Genomic DNA, 21,267 nt, shown 5'->3' with positions numbered 1-21,267 from the left:
CTAATAGGCCTCAGCGGGATATTAATCAAAGCCCCTTGATGTTAACATCTCACTCACATCTTCTTATAATGATTTCAGTAGGATTTTAATCTGTGCAGATAATAATCCTGTAGTTTTAAAGATTCCCGTTTGATCTTTGCAGGGGGATCAGTTCCCTTTCAGGAAACTTCACGTTTTTTCTTTTTATCATTTATGCGACGCTACACGTTAGACACACAACTGTTTATACATATTAGCCTATATTTCTATCCAAAAGACTGATTTTATTTATGCGCTGCAGAGCTTTGGGCAGAACCGTTGTCATGGAGACGAACAGGGAAGTTGTAATCGTCCCATTGCACCAGCTTGATTTGCAAGCGCCACAGGTAAACATTAGCTTGTTGTCAAGACCTGTTGTGTGTTCTAACAATGTGCCACGCCCAGTAAATCATTAACCCAGAGTACACAGTGTCTGAGCTCCAGTTTCAGCTTGAAAGGCTGAAGCAGCGTGAAAATATTACAAGTTCTAACACAAGACCTGAGCAGCAGTGTTCAGTGCAGTTGGTAGCTTCATAACAAATCTGGCTTGATTTTTTTATTCTTCTTTAAATTAAAAACTCAAGACTTGCAAGAACAGTAAAAGTTGAATATCCTTTTAATGCATTAAGTAAAAAAAAAACTAAAAAAAACATAGCAACAATCAGCAGGCTTTACGGACATGTGTGATTTTGTAGTCGAGGTCGGTGTCACGCCCGACTCCTCCCTCCCGTTCACGCCCTTGTGTCGACTTTCACAAGAGCGCCGTCAGAATGTCGCAACCTCACCGACGGAGGGCCCAAACCTACACCCAGTTAACTGTAAACACATTCCAGTGCAGCCAGAATGTGCTTGCACAGACAATTAGTGCATGACAGAAGAAAAAAATTAAAAATGGATCGACTTCCAGTTGAAAATGGCTGCAGAACAACCCACAGAATTCTGAAAACGGATGTTAATGTGTGACTTGACATAAAATACTAAATGAAATGTCATTAAAAGGCATTTGCATTAAAGTCTTTGTTCATTAAGGTTCTTTTCTTTTAAAAAACTTTTTTTTTTTTTTTAAATCTATGGTAACAAACAAATTAACCACACATGTCACATGAACACATAAGATTCATAAACACTTTGATAAAAAGACTAAAAAACATTGCATCTCTTCATATAAACTTTTGGGAGTGAAATTAACGCACAGGAATGCAGCCCATGTCAAACTAAAGCATCTGCTTAGTTTTCAGTGCAAAAGACTTTTTACCAAAAAGCTTCCCACAAACAAAACAAGAAAAAGCAACACGGACACAGTTCAGAGGGTGCGACGAGCATTCAGACGCCAGCTCTCCGATTCCCGTACGGTGAATAGTCAGCTCCGTTAACAGTCTTTGTTCACGACTTCGTGCAAACGTCCGCGAGCGTTTTGAACTTTGGTCCGAGCGCGTCTAGAAAGTCGAGGTTAGCGCTGTCGCCCTGATCGCTGCAGCACCCCACGGAGCCGGCGTCGGAGCCCGCCCCCTCGTACCTGTAAGAGTGGACGATGTCTTCTGCGAACCGTCCGTCGTCCTCGGTCACAAAGGCGAACGTTTTCTGTAAGGCAGACGCGGAACGATGAGGGAGTCGCAGAAAATAAATATATTTCCAAGAATTTGCGAAATATTAAAGGTTTAGAGAAGAACATTGTGGCACACACGCACAGATAACAGAAGTTATTAAACCTCGCAGAATGAAATCGTTTTGCAGATGGACAAATCATTCTGCTTCACCCTTATCCCTTTAAAGCAGTGGTTCTCAAACTGGGGTCCTCGGACACCCGGGGGTCCGCGAGCTGGTGTTTTGGGGGTCCGCCAAAAAAAAAAAACCTTTTTCTTTTGCAAGCAAATGTTTAACAACCCATTAAAATACACCAAAATGCAGGAAATTGCATCTACTTTATTCAAAATTTTCTGGGGGAAGGACCCCCAGAAACCCCCCCCCCCCACACACACACACACTATTTGCATTCCAGCATTGATCCGTTTACAAATTATATTAGGAATAGGGAGCAGATATAATAAGAAATGTTTTCTTCTTCTGCTTCCTTTCATTTTATGTTTTTTTGTTTAATTTTTTTCTTTCTAAAAATTGTCATTGTTTTTTATATGAAATGAATAAATTTACAATAAATAAATAAATAAATAAATTAAGCCCTGTTATTTGGTATGACTGCTGCTGCTATGATTCTGTTCAGTTTTATGTAGTTCTCTGTAATAATTTGAAGAAGTGACAATACATTTACCTACTCACATAATGAACATAATAAAGTTTTAAAGTGGTTTTTGATGCTGTTAATTCTCTCAAAGCTGTAATTTTTGGAAGGTGACATTAATAATGTTAATTCAGGTCGTTTTCACACCTGATAGTTTGGTAGACTCAGTTTGATTGGGGATCAAAATTCAGAACATTTGTTTACATTTTCAGCTGGTGTGGTTCACATTCACGCTGCATTGTCAATCGAGCCAACCTGCCCCCCCCCCCCACCTATGGTGGTGCTGCACCAAGAACTACTGAAGGAAACTACACAAAAACCTCTGAAGAAGACACTGAGCACAACTTACATCTAGAAATAAAAATAAAAATGGAGTGGTGTCATATTTGAGCAGTTTTAGGATTTTTGTCTGTGGCTCATGTGCCAAACAAACATTTTCCAACAATGGACTCAGAATGAGCAGAAGATGAAGCAGAAGACCATGGAGAATGTTATTTTTCATACAAGGCGGCTGAGACAGCTCTGTATGAGGTATGAAATTTTCATTCATTCAACCTTTATTTAAAACAGATAAATCACACTGAGCCTCGAAGGCTCATTTACAAGTGAGACCTGAAAAGCGTGTTTGTTTTGGTTGTATTTACCCAGAATGCCCTGCGCTGTAGTCCACTTCCTGCTTTTGGAGCGGTCTCGTCCGCTTGCATTCACAATGCATTCGAACCGCGCCAGAGTTCACTTCAACTGAACTGAGACCTAATTTTTTTAGGTGGACCAGAGTTCACTTTTTTTGGTCCATATCAAGAGTTTGTGTATTCACACCTCCCCAAAAAAAACAGACTTTCTAGGCAAACGGACTAGAGTCCGATTAAAGCGGACTAAACAGGGCTGGTGTGAATGCATCTAAAGTGTGTCTTGAATGAAAAATATCTCATGTTTAAAAGTATAAAAATTGTATTAACACTATTAAAGAACAGGTCTTAAGTATTTATGTTACACAGATATTTCCATTGTATTAAAGAGACAAACTGAAGAAAATTATTTAATAAATATGAGTGTTATGGGGGGGGGGGTCCCTGAACCCAAAAAGTTTGAGAACCTGCTTTAAAGCTAACTTCTACCCCTACATAAATCTCTACTACCGGTATATTATAAAAATCAAGGACGTGTATAATTAAACCTTACTCGATCGAGGAGGAGCTGATTTGTTCGATAGGTCTCCATATAGGATGTGTCTTGGCTGAACTGCCCGTAATCCATGCCATTACCAACGAGCTGACCGCTGCGATCATACTGGCTGGAAGTGTATTCATGAAGGTTAGTCGTGATTATGCCAGGTTGGTATCCAAAGTCATGCATGCTGTGGCCTCCGATTGTGCTCGAGCTAATGTTTCCCAGCCATCCTGTATTCACCACAGAACCTTTTTTGGAGCCTTTAACTGCGTGATCAAGCCCCGTGGTAGGAGCAATAATGAGATTAGAATCCTGCGGAGCAAAGCAAACCACAATGGAATCAGTGAAGTACAGCAAAACGAAAAAAAAAGTTGAAGTGGAAGGTAGGTTTCTCCGGTGGTTTTATGATGGCGGCCTTACCACTTCGTCTCCCGGGGCTTCTGTGTTTGACGCTAGCAGAATTCCACCGGTGTTTCCGTATTCATCGAATTTTGCAATATCTCCCTTTGTACTGCAGAAAATGGCAAGGACTAAGACTGCAAAATCAAAACAAGTACTTTAGATATAGGCATATTAGAATTACACTGTACATTACATCATATTGTCATGTCACTGCTAGATGCTCAAAAGACAAACATGTAAAACGTTTAACTTTCTACATAAACCGCAGGAATGTGTTACTCTGAGCAGCTCACTGACTCCACAGCAAGAATCTTTACTAAATCTACCGACGTGACAGCAGTGAGAGACTCACAGAGCAAGAGGAGGAGAGCCAGAGGCAGAAACAAAGCCAAGGCGCCCATTGGCCCTAAAGCCACAGAGCTCCGCTTGGCCAGGCAGACTCCAGCCCGGCACTGGCAGATTGTTACTTTCGTCGTCTGTTTTTCACCAAATCCCTGCAGATCTCTGACGATCATGCCAACCTCGTATATCCCTGTAGGAAGTGGTTTCACCTGTGCCAGCGTGGCAGTAGTTGCTAAAAAGAAAGCACGTGAGATGCTTAATAACAGCTTCAATCAATATATCATGGTTCTTGATAGGAAAGGGGAAAACTCATTAAAACACACGCAGCAAACAGAATCTAACCAACGCTTTGACAACTTCTGTGACTACAATTAAAAGTACCTACCATTTAATGCTTTCAGAGACCATTTCTCTTCATACTCAGGTAATAAATTAAAGCTAAAGGGTGAAGAAAATGGGCTCAGGTCTTTGTCTTCAGGCATGATCAACAAGGAGCTAAGCTGGTCCGTTTTGCTCTCACACATCACCAGTTGAGGTGGGATGACTGGCTGGTTGTCATTGACATCCTCGATCACAAGAACGACTGTTCCAATTCCTGACTTGGAAGCTGAAATACAGCAGAATTACATAAGTTCTCAAGTAGTCATAAGCTTGTCAACATCGCTTATACGAAGGAAATACAATCTTTTTTTTTAGTTAGTGGGTTTTTAGTTATTGGGAATATATTAAAAAAAAACTTTCCACGTGTAGAAGCAACAAGCCAGATCATGAGATAACATGAGTCACAGTAAAAAAAAAAAAAAATAATAACTAAAGCACTTGCTTGTCAACAGATGTTCTCAAGGGAAAGAAAGACATTATGTTCAGGCAGGTACGGGGCAGGGCTGTTTCCTGCTCATGTCTGACTGATATTAAGCTTTCATCAGAAGTGGCACTGTGAACAATATGTTCCCTGACATAATTCAACAGGTTGACTAGACATACTCCCAAACCACCGATTGGGTTTCGGTTTGGCAAACATCCATCGGATTGAGGTTTAGGCAGCAGTGTATTGTGTTTTACTTCATTAGTAAAAAAATCAAAAAAATGACGGTTTGTAGGATATACTCATCCTGATGCCGTTTTCTGTAAAGATTTAATAAAGAGAGCAGAAAGAGCATGTAACTTACAGGGGTCAACAGCTCTCACGGTGATGTTGTACATTCCATCATGGACAAGATCTGACTCTCTGTCAATTGTGTTTGCAACTCTCAGCTCTCCGGTATTTTTGTCCACATTAACCCACATACCTGGGTCAGAGAGCTTGTAATACCTGTAAATCGGTAAAGAGAGAGTTTATTAAAAGGCACTTTCAGTTCAGTTATTGAAGTCTGCCCTCCAGTGTTTAAGAGAAGAAACACAAAGTGGAGCTGGGGGTCTTTAGAATCTGTTTGATTCCAGCATCACATGAAGCATTTAATGTAAAAAATAATAATTACATGATGCCATCACTCTTTCTGGTCTCAGGATCAAGAGCTGAGTAAGTTCCTATTAAAGTGCCGTTTGGTAGGTTTTCTTTGATGGTGAAGAGGACGGTAGGTGGGAAGAATTCTGGGCCTTCATCAACATCGGTGACGGCGACATCCACGGGGACGGTCTGCCACTGGGCGGTGGTGCCGTTGAGCTCAGCTTCGTTGCGAGCCGAAATCTCCAGCTTTACATTTTTGTTCGTTTCATAATCTAAGGGCTGGAAAAACGGAGAGGTGTTAAAAAAAAAAAGCACAGGATGAGGTGACTTTACTTGAACTATCCATTCTCCCTGACTAAAATACAGTTAATGCTAAACTTGTAGAACAGAGATTAAGACTTTCTGCTAGTCAGAGTTCAAATTCAATACTGCCATTATGATACAGATTTTTTGTTTTTTCATATTCAGCCCACCTTTGTAACATAAAGAAGTCCATCATTTGTCTTTGGGTCTTTATCAATCCTAAAATTTCCATTTTCATTTCCTTTTGTGATGACAAATTTGGAAATCCAGTTGGGTGTGTACATTAAATCCTTGTCCTCCACGGGGATTCTCAGGATGAGTTTGTCTTTTTCATTTTCTGGAATAGTGGCTGTATACTGATAAAAAAAAAGAGAGAATTATAACAATATTTGTGTTTTTATTTATGTTTTTCCCCCCTTCAAACACTTACAGATGTTTTGGTGAAAGTTGGTGGGTTGTCGTTGATATCAGTCAGTCTAATTGTTGCAGTCGCTGTATTGCTCAGACCACTGGGTGCACCTTTCATGTCTCTGCACTCTATTGTCACCATGTACTTATCTAGCACCTGAAAAAGAAACACGACAAAGAGATATTGAAAATAAACAACACATAGATGAATGTAAACCAGAATATTTCATTTAAATAAAAGTAAATAATTATCACACTGATGGAAAGGCTCACCTCTCTGTCCAGAGTGTTGGTCTTTGTGGTGATTACACCCGTGTTTGAGTTGATGGCAAAATTGTCACCTCCCGATAGGATTTTGAAAATAAACCTAGCATGGTCAGTGTTAGGGTCATCTTTATCTGTGGCCTGCACCACCCCCACCTTCACACCTGTGGGGAAACTCTTGGTCATTTAAAGAACATTCACAGAAAGAAAAAGTTACAAGTGTGAGATGACGGTTGTGCTGTTCCTGTTCCTCACCGAGGCTTTGCTCCGGCACAGAAAAATCTAGTGAGCCTTGAAAAACTGGAGCATTATCATTTTCATCATCCACAACTACTTCAATGCCCAAAGGTAAGTCTCTTTGCTGACCGGTACGTTGGTCTGTAGCACTGACGCTCAACTGTGAACATAAGTGCACAAGTTTGCTTTAGTCTATTGTCCACTTGTTTAGTACTAAGTAGCACACACCACAGAATTTAAAGCACAAGCAACACCCGTCCTCAGATAGGCCTTCACTTTTATAACAATAAAAACAGTTAAGAGTGAAACATCACACAAAATCAGGCATTAAAAGCAAAATAAAGCACCATAATAACATCTAAAAAAAAAAAAGTGGGCCTCATTTATAACAACAAAGATAGACTTTCCTGAGAAATTGCTAGTTTTCATCTGAAACCACAACAAATACTTGCAAAATGTGAAGAACAGCACAATATATCTTGGGCTGAGTTTACTTTTAGAGTCAGATTAGTAAATTAAAGTGCACTAAACCAAGTGAACATTGTTGAATAGGAATTATTCTACGTCCAGTGTCAAGCTGCCCAGTCAAATCACTACAGTGACAGATACATTACACAATGATTAGGTAATAGATTTAATTCAAGATCTTTTTTCACACTTCGACAATAACTTTCACAAAGCAGAACTTAAAAATCACAATTAGTATTCTCATCAAAGCTTCAGATTAGCGTTTCATTGGTGATCGGTGCATTTTAACCTTCTTTTTTTTACCATTTAATTAAATGAATCCACTTTTTGATCAACCCTAGGAACATCTACAGCACTATAATAAAACCATCTGTTCGACTTGTATTGGCCTTGTATATTCTTGTTTTGCTTTTATGCTTCAATTTAAAGTGAATACTTTTAGAAATGTGACCCTTTGTAAAGAGAAGGGGCATTAAAATAACTAATAAAAGAAAAACTAAAAGAGTTGGATTATTTTAATTCTCAACTGGTTTGTTTTTGTGCTCAGAACTACATTTCTTTTGGACAGTGGTTTTCCTTTAGGACAGCCGTTGCAGACGGGTGATGGTTTAATCAATCAAACAATGACATTTTATTGCAATAATTACTGGTTGCTTCTTTAACACTCACTTTATATACTGCAATCTCTTCACGGTCCACTGGTTGGTTCGCGAACAGATCGCCGGTAATACGGTTGATAAAGAAGACGTCAAATGGGAATTCGGTCGCCCCTTTTCCACTGAGGTCGTAGAACACAGTATAGTTGGCTGCAGAATCTGAAACAATCTATAAAAATAAAACAAGAAAGGATCTCTTTTAAAACACAAGCACTGAAAGCATTACAGTAACCAGAGTTGTAGTTTAGTATGATGTGAATTTGTTTCACTTTAAATCAAGTCGTAAAACATGTCTTAGAGATTTATTTCTTATATCTATTTTAAGAAGTCAACGAAAACGACTGTTCTAGTACAGATCAAACTTAAGGCTCATGGGCCACAAACAGACCTAGAATCAGTTTTACCAGGCCTGTGAGAAAATAGTAAAAATGTGTTAAAACTGGACTCAGGATTCATACTGCATTTAGTCAACTCAACAAAGAAGATGAAGGCTGAAGTTTTCTGCCATCTTTGATTTTTACATTTGAAGAGCAAATAAAGATCATCCAACCAAAACCAAACAAACTAGCTGATGATACGATCTGTTATTTGCTGATGTGGGTCTTTTTTTTTTTTTTTACCCAGAATTTTTCATCATACTTCAAAACAGAATGCTAGTATGTTTTGATATAATTATACAACTTTTTGCAGATTCAACTGGTGGTAAAATGTGTTACAAAGAAATGAGAACAGAAATACAGAGCAAGGCATAATATATGCAAAACGTGTTTAAATTTATTTTATTTAAACCTTTATTTAACCAGGCAAATCCCATTGAGATCACAGATCTCTTTTGCAAGGGAGGCCTGAAGGCAGCCTAACATGCGTGTTTTTATTCTGTGTGAGGAAACTGAAGTACCGGGAGAAAACCCACCTTGTATTTCCATGTAATTTTGCCATTACACTTGGAAACCAATGTCAATAAATATTTTATGAACCTATATATACACAGACCAAAACAGGCTATAGGATAGACCAAATTCTTAATTTTCCCATAACTTTGACGCACCAGGTCCAGTGTATGTGTATGTAAACAGCACATTTGAAGCTCTTTAAACTGTCATTAAACTTACCCTCTCAATAAGTTGAGGAAAAGCCCCCTTGTAGTTCTCCCTTATGTTCAAGGGTGCAACTCCCCAGCGTCTTTTGGTGCGCCTCAGCAAGACTTGGCCTTTTTGCTGTGACATGCACACAAACCAGAATTAATTTGACATGTTTAACCCCATAAACCATGATGGAAACAGTGCAGTCTTCTTACGTTTGTCTCCTGCATTTTTTGACAAACAAGGTGAACTTCCATCTCACTGCCCGGCCCACTATTGTCCTGAGCTCTCACAGAAAATGTCCGCTCTCCGGATGCCAGAGACACAGGAGTCAGTGTTGTTATCTCTCCATTAATCTGTATCGTAAAACTGGGGTCCTTCAGAGTCAACTGCAACGAATTGGGGTCACAGTCGGCTGCCTTAACTAAAACAAATAAATAATAAATTAATTAATTAAATAAATAAATGAATAATGGAGAGTAATTTTAAAAAAAAATGTGAGTAACAAAAGTAAACAAGACAAGAGTTGAAGTTATGTTCAGTTAAGAAAAAAATAATTAAACATTTAGGCACCTTTTGCGACCTGATATCCAGCCGGGATAGTTTGTGGCACGAGCACGTAGAGCGAGCTGGGGATTAAACATGACTCCGCTCCGGAGGTGACCTGACGAAGAAAGTAGACCCTGTCTCTGCAACTGTTCATATTTACTCAATTTGACAACCAAAAATATTGACAAAAGCTCCTAAGTAAAGTGACTAAAAGAAAAGGAACAAGAAGCACTTACCGACACCGCGAAGAAAACTGTGAAAATTAAAACATTCGCCATTTTTTTTTTTCCTATTAAAAGTGGACTTTGACCCGCTCCGCGAGAGGAAGTCCAGCTAAACGAGAGCTCCCCGAGTCCGAAACTTCTGGTGGATTTGTCACCCGTGTCAGTCTTCACCTTTTTTCTCGTATGAACTGGACGAATGTATTCTCCTGTTTCTGGCACCAAGTCAACTGACACACCTTGTGGGACGACACACCCAGGCAAAGATCAGCGCGAGCTTAAGCACCTTTAGGTGCTGCTCGCTAAATGTATCGGTCTAATGCAAAGCATGCAGCGCAAGTCCCGAAAAAAGAGAAGAGGAAAATATATAAATATATAAATGCATATAAACTTTTGTTTTCTTCCAGCAGGGGGACACACATCCTAAGTTACAAAGCAAGCCCCCTGAAATGAAGATGAAAACCATTAAAAAGTAGATTTTTATTTCATCAGTTCTTACTGTAATAGCTTCATTTTAAAAAGAGATGTTCCAGCTTAAGGCTTTTCTTTTCATACGCTTATTGAAAAATGTATTGTTTTGCTTGCACAAGCCCTCTCTGAGGTCTGCAGTGGTTGACCCCTGCTTGCTCCTCCTCTCCTGCAGCTTCACTCTTCACGGGCTTTAGCAACAGAACGAGGGATCATCACTTAGCACCACAGGAATGTGAGCCTAAATGAAGCCTGGTGTGGGGGGGAGCCTGCGTTCCCACAACACAACACTCGCTATCTCCACAAACTGCCGATAAAAGAAAAGGGGGCCGTTTCTTTTCAATTATACGCCCCCGTCGAGTCCAGTGAAACAAGAGGGCCTTGTTTAGAATCGTCTTGGGAAGTCAGCCCATGTGGGAAGGGGGTCACAACAGGAAAGGTGAGAAAAATGTCAGGAAGACGGTCGCTGTGAGTTATGGGTGTGGACATAATGAAAGGGCTTGCTTGCTACTGGGAGGCTTTAGCAACAAAGCAAAAACACACTCAGCAAATATGCCTTCTCAAATCCCTGGAGCTAAAAGGAAAGTTTGTTTTCAGTGCACTCAGTCTTCGGCATGTTTAAAGAATAAACAGCCAACTTTTTGTCCATGCCTTTGCTGCTCTCTCATATTCTCTCTCATACTTGTTGGTCAGGGGAAAATCTTAAACGATTAAATTTAGACTATAAATGATCCAAATATGACGTTTTTGTTTTTGCTGAATAGACAGTTAAAAGTGAATCATTGAGCTCGGACTCAAAATGTTGCGCAATTTTATTCACGTCATGACATCATCATCATCATCTAAAACAGTAATGTTTAATTCGCGGCTCCACACCTGTTTTGTGTTGTTGTGGGTGCGTTAACACGGAATGACGCAACGATATTTTGAACTTGAGTCGGCATGACAACGTGAAGGCGTCTGCGACATGTGACGAACAGCCTCGGGGGGGCCTTTGCATTTAAATTCAGTCACTTGAGTTTTTGGCACCGACTATGTTCCTGTGGCTGGATACACCCGAACACCGCCCTCAGGATGACAAGCCATTGGGGTCATTTCAATAAAATGATGATTGACCTATCTAGTTTGTCGTGAAACTTTTATATTCTTCAGTTCATGCCAAATGTCACCAAGTTTCCTGGAACAGGTGTTTTTTATATATAAGCTTACCATACAGCAGGGCTATTCAACTGGTGGCCCAGGGGCCAAATCAGGCCCACGGGTGAGCTCAGTTCAGCCCATCAATGGGTTCATTTTTAAATAAAACTAGATTTTAAACCATAAAACAAACTTATTTAATGACAATAACTGCTGGATGTTTGGCCACCAAGCTCTTGGCTTTCAGTAACTGTGGTCCCCTGAGCAATTTAGTTGAATAGTCCTGCCATACATCAAATCATCTGGTTTTCACAATCCCTAATATCTCAGTTGGTTAAAACACAAGCCTACATTTAATCAGTCAAATACCTGCATCCACGCTCCAAAGTGTAGATTTATTAGTTAGTCAAAACAACCGCAAACTCAAAGGCTGCTGTCAAGGCTACGGGGTAAAGAATTGACTGTATGTCGCCTGAAGACGTTGTGCGCTGAAAAGACGTCGCTTGCTCCAAAGTCCCTCAAGCTTTAGAGACGGGTGACGCGCCTAGACCAACCTAACAAAAGACCCGCTTTACCGCATTTCACAACAAACGCTAAACGCCTCTAATGAGCCCGTTGTGAAAAATATTTAGACTTGAACCGAAATAATCCAGTTCCAACTTTGTTTTAGCTTATTTTAACACCAAAACAACCAGTTCAGCGAAGGAGAACAAAAACAAAAGATAGCAACTCACTTTCTGTCTCTATGACTAATAAGTGATTCATGGTTGTCTACATTCCATCTGACAAGATGAAACTGGCAGTGCACTTTCTCACACACACCTATCCTGTGGTAGGTGGGTATACTGTGCATCGCGGCAGTGCTTTGTTTGCATCAGTTTTCTTGTAAAACACGTCCGGCGTTCTGGTGAAGTGGGCGAATCTACAATTTGTAGGGCTCCACTTTGGAATTTCATGTGTGCTGGTGAAGTTTAACAAACGTGTGGGAAAGCATCAGTTCAAGGGATTCTGTTCTGATGTCAGTTTTAAAATTATAATACTATAAAGCTCACTCATACACTGCAAAATGAAGATGACTTTTTTTTTTTTCCCCCTCTAGAAAATGTAACTTTTTCATTGTCTGAGTCACTTCAGTAATCAAATGTGACATGGTAACAAACATTGCAGCGTGTTAGTTTAGATTGGGATTGAGGAATAAATAGGAAATGTTCTGTGAGATAAATGCAACTCTAATTCAAAATACCTCCAAGCTCTTTGTTTGTGGCTGCACTCACAACGTGCATTTCAATGCTGTGTTGTGTGCAAGTTGCATGAAACAAGGGTTACATTTGAAGTTGCACACGCTGAGACTAGAGACTAAAGTGGGGTTTTGAACAAAACAACACTCTGATTGATTTTTATCAATGTAATATTGAAGTAAATAAGCCAAACTGGTTTGGATTTTAACTGGAGAGGCAAACTTAAAATATATGATTTCGTTTGGACATATCAATACTATAAATGTGTGAGTAGGGTAAATTGTATTCATTTATTTAAGTAATAGAGAAGGATGCTATTTAAGTGAGGCGTTGTTTTTCTGATGGTTGACCCCTTCTTCAGGGGTCGCCACAGCGAACTAACTCATACGAAGACGTGGCAATTCTTTTTAGGGTGTTAAGTGCCTTGCTCAAGGGCCCAGAGTGGGGCAAATGAGGGTGGAGGCAGGTGTGGGCGCTTCACCTTTTCCTCCCACATTTTGATGTCAGTCCAAGGACCTTAAGACTACTCCCCCAAGTTAAGTGAGGCTTTGTTATCACGTTTTATTGCAGCTTATATTTACCATTATTGAAAACACATGAGTTACAGGTTTACTTGTGTTTCCTAGAGTTTCTAAAATAATTGAGGGCAGAGCTTTCGATTATCAGGACCTCCTCCTGTGGAAGTAACTTAGTTTCTGTTCATGACGCTGACACCCTGTGTACTTCTAAAACTACATAAGCCCCTTATTACAAATCCTATAGTTAGTGTTGGCTTGGGTTTACTTGAGCCGTCCTATAGTTGCGCTGCTATAAGCTTCGGCTGCTGAAGGACTAACTGACCTCATCCCCTCACTCTGCTGCAGTCTTTACACTGAGTGATATTTTTGTTAAGCACTTTGGTAACAGTTTCTGTTTTAAACGTGCTCTATAATTAAATTTGACTTGACTATAGGCTCCATTTGCACATGCAGTATATTGCTGCCATTATCTTGTTTTTCTTCGTGCCGGGCAGCAGCTTTGTGGCAGGTTGGGTAACAGCTGGGTGTTCACGGGACGTGTTCACGTTTGATTCAGGTCTGAAAGGTAAAGAAGTGTAACCTGAGAAATGTGTTCCCCAGTGGCGCTTTTAGTAGCGCCCGTTTCTAAAACACGATCAGTCCAGACTATCCCCTTCCTCATGTCCCCCCACCACCATTATTACTTTATGTTTGTATTTGTTTATTTGCATAATAATAATAAAAAACAGACTACGCAACAAGTCGTCCTAGCAGAAACTAATGACCAATGAAACGGAAGGCACGCCCCGGTTCCACTGTAAAACTCGTCTCCTCCTCCTTTCTGGATCAAAGTCTGTGTGACAGACACAGCACAGCTCAAACGGACTCTGTTTCTCTTCGAACCAGCACTTTGGACATTTTGTGTTTGTTTCCCCTCTTCCTGACCCATGGCTGGCCTGCTGAAATGCGGGACGCTCCTTCTCCTCACCTCCTTCCTCGCGGTAAGGAAATGATGCGTTTTAGATCCATTTTAGAGCGTCGGAAAGCAGAACTTTCAACAGGTGTGGCCCCTCTGTTCCCGAAAACGCCTCAGTTAAACCTTTGTTTGCGCTGTTACTCGTGTTTACACAGTTATTATCGCTTTTTTTTTTTTGTAGCTCGCGAGTACTGTTCTCCCATTTCCTCTTTTTCATAAATAACTGATGTGGAAACGTCTCATTTAATTGGGTCCTGGTGTCATGTGTCAAATACGTCAAATTAATGGAAGCTTTATTAAACCAAATTTATAGCAATACCCACATAAAGTGACAATTTAATGCATCTGTAGAATATTCTCTAAATAAAATATGACTGTGTTGTAAGCATCTTAGTGGTGTCTTTTTGACCACAGCAGATTTGAAAACTCCAAAACCTCTTTAACCTTTTCTCTCAGGCCCATACTTCTAAGGTCAATAAAGTCAGCAGATGAGGTGAAACTGCAGCAGCTCCATGTCCTGTGACCTTGTGGTTTTTACACATGTATAATGATAATTATTATTTTCTGTCCTCTTTGTTTACCTGCAGCTTGTGTCTGTGAGGGGAGAGTGGATCCTGGCTCCCAGAAAGCTTGTGGAGAATGAAGATTACACTTCATTCGACTTTATCGCTAAGGTGTGCATTTCTTCGTTTTGCTTTTCTTTTAAAAAATTTTAAAAAAATAGCTTTTTAAATAATATGCCATACTTCTATTCGTTTAGACATGCCATTATTAGTGAAGCAACAGTTTAATCCTTAATTGTGTAAGTGTTAAGTGGATTTTTTTAGGCGTCTCCTCATCAAGCTGGTTTCTTCAAAACACACTTCTATGCACCCAGTGAGTCATTTGTTGCTGACAGAATCGTCTTTTGTTCAGACTACACTACAAAAGAACAATCAAATCACAGTGACTTAAATCGAAATACATTTTAAATACTTAAACAGATTGACGATAGGTTTGTTAAATGATTGGCTCTTGTTGGTTGAATGTGAGTTTGTTACGTAAAAAAGCTGAATATTTGTATTTATTAAATGAAAAATGACCAGTTTTCCACAAACCAATTATCTTTATTTAGAATTAAACATATATGTTGTTTCAAATCAACATACATGGTTTGGGGTCCAAATTATATTTAAAGACTCAACTTTGTTGTCAACTGAGCTGGTTCAACCATTTTGCGTTGCTTTTGGAATGAATCTAAACACCTAAGTCATGGTTTATTATAAGACAGATAAAGATAGCCCAAAAAAAGTCTGTGTAAGAAAAACGAGATTTTTGTTTTTCTGATGCATGCTCAATAATCCAGGTTAACAAGGTCCTCTGGAAAGAAGAATCCATCCAGAGGACCTGACCCTTGTTAGAAGATTCATTTTTGTTTCACAGAAATTTCTAACTCGCATGGTGCCAATTTAATTACATTCATATTAAAAGCAAAACATGTATCAACAAAATTAGTTCTCCCAGTTAAAAGGAATCGGCTGCGGCCATAACACTTCCATCAGCCTTAAGTTAATGAAGCCCAGAAATAGTCAAGTACAACCTGAGATTTTCATTTTTTTATTAAAGAAATCCATAAAATTGTATTTTTCCTCATATTTTTTGTTTATTCATTAAGTTTTTTTGTGTGTGTAATTAGTTGCAAATATCACTAGTATGTTGCTTTCAGGTTTATTATCGTGTAAGGTTGTGAGAAATGTGGGGGAGTGGTGGCACAGAGGCTAAAGAAGGTAGGCCTGTGATCGGAAGGTCGCCGGTTCAACTCCCCATACCAACATAATTAAAACATGGGTGGGACAGGTGAAACACCCACACCTGCCTCCATCCTTATTTGCCCCACTCTGGGCCCTTGAGCAAGGCCCCTTACCTCCTCCATTTGCTCCCCCGGGCACACTAGACAGCAGCTCTCTGCTCCACACAGAGGGCTGTGGTAGCTCGGTGGTTGCGTCAGGAAGGGCAGCCGGTGTAAAAATAATTGCCACGTCTATGTGTGACTTAGTTCGCTGTGGAAGAAAGGAGCAGCTGAAAACAAACGACAACAAAAAAAGGTTGTGAGAAATGTACCCTAAAATGAAAGACAAAAAACAGCATTTGAAATTATATTAGAAAAACAAGCTTGAATGCAGATCGCTAGAAGTACTGTAAATAATCCTGCGAATGGGATGCCTTTTAATTTTAATTTAACTTGTGATTTAAAGGAAATAAACGTCTTTGTGTTTCAGATTCGCTCGGATAAGGAGAACTTCACAGCGATAAGATATCAAATAACTGGTCCTGGTGTTGATCAGGATCCTAAAGGTAGATTTGCTGTTGACCCGAACACTGGCTACGTGAAAGTCTATACCATTTTTGATCGAGAAGAAATCCCTGTGTACTACGTAAGAACACGTTTAAAACATTGTTTCTTAAAAAAACGAGTCCTGTGAAAGAAAGGCAAATATATAGCTTGTTCATTTTATCATTTTTATTATTTTTTTTAGTTAAATGGTGTGGCAAAATTCCTCAATGGGTCTCGTGCTGAAAAGGATATTGCCCTTACAATAGAGATTGTAGATATGAATGACAACGCACCAGTCATTCAAACACAGCAAGTTGGAGAAGTCGATGAGTGTAGCAGTGCAGGTGAGTAAGAGCTGCAAACATCTGAGAAACATCGGCACTGCTTACCATAATTAATCCATTGTATTTGATTTTTTTTTAGGGACCCTTGTCATGAAAGTAATAGGCACTGATGCAGATGATAAGAGACTACCTCATGCCCAAATCGCATACCAAATTGATGCGAAGAGTAATGGAGCGAATATGTTTTATATTGACTCTAGAACTGGAGATATCAAGGTTAAACAGAGTAATCTGGACAGAGAGGTAAGTCACTATAAAGTCCCTATAACATAAAAAACCAATATACTATAATACAGCATGTTTTTAACAACAAATGATTAGGCATATGTTTAATAAGAAGCTTTTGAAAAGTACAAAACAATATTCGGTGCATTTTATTCCATCCCTTTCTTTCCTTTCAGACAAAAGACGTGTATAAGCTGAATATTATTGCCTCTGACATGAATGGAAAAGCAGGAGGAAACTCGGGAAGCGGTGAAATTGAGATTCGTATTAGGGACATAAATGACAACGTTCCTGTGCTGGAAAAAGAATCGGTATGTGTGACACCGCTAGCACAGCAAGGATCTTTGTTTCTTCTTTAACCCGTTAGGCTGATCATGTCAAAAAACAGAGGCTGACGTCCAGTTTCTTTGCAGTATGAGGCCAGTGTGGAGGAGAACACAATCGGAATGGAAGTTTTGAGGATAAAAGCCACAGACATGGATTTAAGCTACACGGACAGCTGGCTTGCGGTTTTTGAGATCGTTTCTGGGAATGAGGGAGGTTATTTCAATATCACAACTGATTCTAAAACCAATGAGGGAATCATCACAATAAACAAGGTAAAAAGTGTTTACAAACTTAAATTGTGTATGATAAAGAGACAGAATTCCAATCATTCATGCTTCATTCTTTATCACCCAGGCCCTAGACTATGAGGAAATACAGTCACTCAATTTGGACTTGAAGGTTGCCAACAAGGCAGAGTACAACTTTGGCTCTGGGTCAATGACGGGGGCTGTCGCTGGTGCAGGCAAATCATATCCCATCAAAATAAATGTCATCAATCAGAAGGAGGGTCCCCGTTTCCAGCCAAACGTAAAAGTGGTGACTGTCTCCGAGGACACCTCATCAGTCTCCATCAACAAAGTCATCACTACGTACGCCGCTATAGACAGCGACACACTAAAAACTGCCACCAATGTGAGGTAATGTCCCTCTAATACTCTTTCACTCGTTACTGAATAGGTTTTCTTTTTTTAAATAGGACAGTTGTTTTCAGAATTAGGTTGATTTGCTCATACCAATTTTTTGTGGTTCTAATATGTATTATTGTTATATTTTTTCTTTTACATGTAGATATGCAAAGTTGCATGATGAGGACAACTGGTTGTCTGTTGATGAAACGACAGCAGAAATCAAGCTGAATAAATTGCCTGATCGAGAATCCAAGTATTTGAAAAATGGAACATATTATGCTGAAATAATATGCATTTCCAATGGTGAGTCCAGTAAGATATGTTGCACTCTTTTTGCACTTCATACCGATAGAACTTGCCAAAGATTTCAATTTAACTCTGCCTTAATTGGTTTTCAGACCTTCCCTCAAAAACTGCAACAGGGACCATAGCCATTCAGGTGGAGGACTTCAACGATCACTGCCCAGAACTCACCACCAAAACTCAGAACATGTGCTTTGATGATACTTTCATTTATGTCACTGCTGTAGATAAAGATGAGTTCCCCAATTCGGCACCATTTCACTTCACTGTGATTGGGGATAACAAACAGAAATGGACAGTGGAGCCTCTAAATGGTAAGCTGATTAGAACAGTTGGTTAGCAGTTCCCTGTTAAAAAGGCTTGCCAGTGTTTAGATCAAATTATAAAAAACATATAGTTCCAGCTTTTAGGTGAGAGTTGGTACAGCAAAGTTGCTTTTATTTCTCTGTTCACTTGCCTTGTTTAAGAATACATAGAAAATGCAGGACTGAGTATGTAAATTTAACATAAGCTCAGAAACATTTTCCCTTCAGAATTATATGTCATAAGAACATCAACAGAATTGCTTATGTACAGATATTTATTTATGTGCCAATTGCCCTTTTTCATTCCTCAAACTTCAAAATTTTAACTTTGGTTATTGTCTTTTTTATTTTTATTTTTAGAAACCACAGTCATTCTGCGAGACCAAGCCCACTTGTGGCCAGGCAAATACAGTGTGCAGGTGGAGGTCACAGACCAGCAGGGAAAGTCGTGTGCTGATGCCCAGATAATAGATTTATTGGTGTGCACATGCCAAAAAAACACTAAAACTTGTGGGCCACGTAGTTCACGTTCTTCAGTTTTTGGAGTCGGAGGAATCTTGCTCCTGCTGCTGGGACTGCTGCTTCTTCTGTGTAAGTAGTGGTGGGGGCAGTTGGAAATATTCACAAGTGGTTTACCTTTTCTTTTAAAGTTACCTAACAATACAAGCTGTGTCATGCATACAAAGATTTAAAAGGGTGGGTCTTTGAAAGAGATGCATGATGGCTGCAGCTTGCATTGCACAACTATTTGCCTTTTTTCACAAACTAGATCAATCTGTTGACGAAAAAGCATTCTACTCAAAGAAAGCCATACATGATTTCAATAGATTTAGTTAATCTTGTTCACTATACCTTTTTTCCCCAACCTTTATTTAAACAGATAAATCACATTGAGCCTCGAAGACTCATTTACAAGTGAGACCTGTTTGGACAAACAATAACAGTGGTTAGAAAAGTAAAGAAAACATGAGGAGAGACGGTATATAAAAAAAAAAGATCTCTCACGCCGTATCCTAGACAGGGCACGATTTGAGGCATCAAAAAAACCTACCACAGAAAGCAACATAAACAGACGTTATACATTTACATATAGGCCGGTGAAAACATTGAATTTTTAAGGGAAAGTTGTAGCCTAGTCCAGAGCCCCCCCTCTCAGCCATTGTCCAGATAAGAGGTGACCTTCAGCTCAGTTGAGGTTCTGTTACATGTCCACGGCCTTGGGGAAGGAAGGGGTGAGGAAACCGTAACAATAAAATTGTTCTGATGGTTTTTCAGTGATTCCCCTTCTTCTGCTGTTCTGCCTGTGTGGAAATGCAGCAAGAGAGTTCAAGGCCATACCTTTTGATGCAAAAGAACAACTCATCTCCTATCACACAGAGGGACAAGGAGAAGACAAGGTACTTTTTTCTTTTTTTTTCCCAGAAAATTTTTGCAATGTTTAAATATTTAGCTTTCTGGAAAAATGCTTCATCGCAGAATGTACTTTTTCTTTTTTCTTTTTTAACACAGGAAGTTCCTCTTTTACAAGTTCCAGTGAATATGGATGGTGGTACCTTGAATGCAAAGGACATCAACATTGTTAGGGGAAGGGAATACATGTCAGGTCTGGTTGAAACCGATAGAGCTCTAGGTGGAGGATTAACCATGACAGGAGAGGACATGTACACATACGACCGTTACGGATATTCCAGTGGGCAAGAGTACAATGGATTTATGGGTGGAGAGAAGATGGGAGGACAAGATATGCGTTTCTCCCATCGTGAATTCGGAGCCTTCGATGGAATGGCCCTATCAGATAATTTTCTGTGGCAGTACTATTCACAGGTGAGCACACTGCTGAATGAGTTTGCTAGTTCAAATGTTTGTTCAAGATTTACTCATAAAAATGACTTTATTTAGACCTGTTATATATGACTATTTTACGTCATAGCTACATTTTATCGACTGGTATATAGATATGGTACATTATTATGTGCTGTTTACGTTGCAATATTTGCTTGTTTTTTTGTTTCCAGAAAGCAAATGAAGCTTCACAGCAATATCAAGAAAATGAACTATCCCAGGTCTACGGCTACGAGGGTCAAGGGTCACTTGCGGGTTCTGTAGGTTGCTGCAGCCTTCTTGAAAATGACAATGACCTTGCTTTCCTTGATGACCTTGGACCAAAATTCCTAACACTGGCTGAGATCTGTCATGGTGGATCTCTTGTGAGCAAGTCAGCAAATGTAGAAGTTTCTCGTCCCATTATCAAACCAGTGCCCCAGGTCAGGCCATCCACCATGACCCATGTTCATACTCGTACAGAAACTGCCAGAGACAGGGACACTGCAAACATCAACACCCTCAACACCTCCAAAGTAACGTCTGAGTCTTCCACGATCATTCAAGAGGAGCGAGTTACTGAGAGATCCCAAGGTTCTGCAACTGTTCCCAATGTCCAAGTTCGGGAAAAGGTAGTAATTCCTAACCAAACACTGCTCATACAGCAGCCTACCATGTACTATGCTGCTACGCCCATGTATGTAGTTGAATCCAAGCCTCAAATGGTGCTTGTTTCAGGAGGAACCCAGCAGGCAGTTGGCCAGGTGAGCCAAGCTGGGTTTGGCCAAGGTATAATGCAGGTTGGTGGCCTCCAAGGTTCTCAAGTTGGCCATGTGAGCCAAGCTGGGTTTGGTCAGGGTCTAATGCAGGTTGGTGG

The 21,267-nt window shown here is 39.8% G+C and overlaps 2 protein-coding genes across 2 annotated transcripts in view; one reads left to right on the top strand and one right to left on the bottom strand.

Moving 5' to 3' along the window:
• Positions 1-737: 737 nt before the first annotated feature.
• On the bottom strand, positions 738-10,160 carry dsc2l (desmocollin 2 like). Its single transcript, XM_037681662.1, has 16 exons — positions 9,822-10,160; positions 9,610-9,700; positions 9,252-9,460; positions 9,067-9,171; positions 7,968-8,123; positions 6,849-6,990; positions 6,603-6,757; positions 6,352-6,486; positions 6,092-6,277; positions 5,650-5,897; positions 5,341-5,483; positions 4,557-4,778; positions 4,182-4,403; positions 3,848-3,963; positions 3,440-3,739; positions 738-1,599 (listed from the first exon to the last, which is right to left on the bottom strand). The coding sequence occupies exons 1-16, from the start codon at positions 9,861-9,863 to the stop codon at positions 1,402-1,404; spliced, it is 2,670 nt and encodes an 889-aa protein (XP_037537590.1). The 5' UTR covers positions 9,864-10,160; the 3' UTR covers positions 738-1,401.
• Positions 10,161-13,995: 3,835 nt separating this feature from the next.
• si:ch73-74h11.1 (desmoglein-2) overlaps positions 13,996-21,267 on the top strand; it is an 8,531-nt gene continuing 1,259 nt past the window's right edge. The window contains exons 1-14 of the mRNA XM_037682195.1: positions 13,996-14,147; positions 14,710-14,796; positions 16,381-16,536; positions 16,639-16,780; positions 16,860-17,023; positions 17,182-17,316; positions 17,419-17,604; positions 17,687-17,970; positions 18,122-18,264; positions 18,360-18,578; positions 18,930-19,160; positions 19,845-19,966; positions 20,079-20,393; positions 20,585-21,214. Coding sequence (XP_037538123.1) covers positions 14,094-14,147; positions 14,710-14,796; positions 16,381-16,536; positions 16,639-16,780; positions 16,860-17,023; positions 17,182-17,316; positions 17,419-17,604; positions 17,687-17,970; positions 18,122-18,264; positions 18,360-18,578; positions 18,930-19,160; positions 19,845-19,966; positions 20,079-20,393; positions 20,585-21,214 — 2,868 coding nt within the window. The 5' untranslated portion in view covers positions 13,996-14,093. The remainder of the gene's footprint in view (positions 14,148-14,709; positions 14,797-16,380; positions 16,537-16,638; positions 16,781-16,859; positions 17,024-17,181; positions 17,317-17,418; positions 17,605-17,686; positions 17,971-18,121; positions 18,265-18,359; positions 18,579-18,929; positions 19,161-19,844; positions 19,967-20,078; positions 20,394-20,584; positions 21,215-21,267) is intronic.

Source organism: Nematolebias whitei, chromosome 9 (assembly GCF_014905685.2).
Source record: "Nematolebias whitei isolate Nwh7 chromosome 9, NemWhi1, whole genome shotgun sequence".
Lineage (NCBI taxonomy): Eukaryota > Metazoa > Chordata > Actinopteri > Cyprinodontiformes > Rivulidae > Nematolebias > Nematolebias whitei.
The sequence above is the reverse complement of the archived record's forward strand: the minus strand, read 5'-3'. Positions and strand labels throughout refer to the sequence as shown.

Coding starts and splice junctions, on each gene's coding strand:
- dsc2l (XM_037681662.1), bottom strand. CDS start 9,863: ATGGCGAATGTTTTAATTTTCACAGTTTTCTTCGCGGTGTCG. Junction 9,172..9,251: donor AAAAAATGCAGGAGACAAAC/GTAAGAAGACTG, acceptor TGCATGTCACAG/CAAAAAGGCCAAGTCTTGCT. Junction 1,600..3,439: donor ATCAGCTCCTCCTCGATCGA/GTAAGGTTTAAT, acceptor TCTGCCTTACAG/AAAACGTTCGCCTTTGTGAC.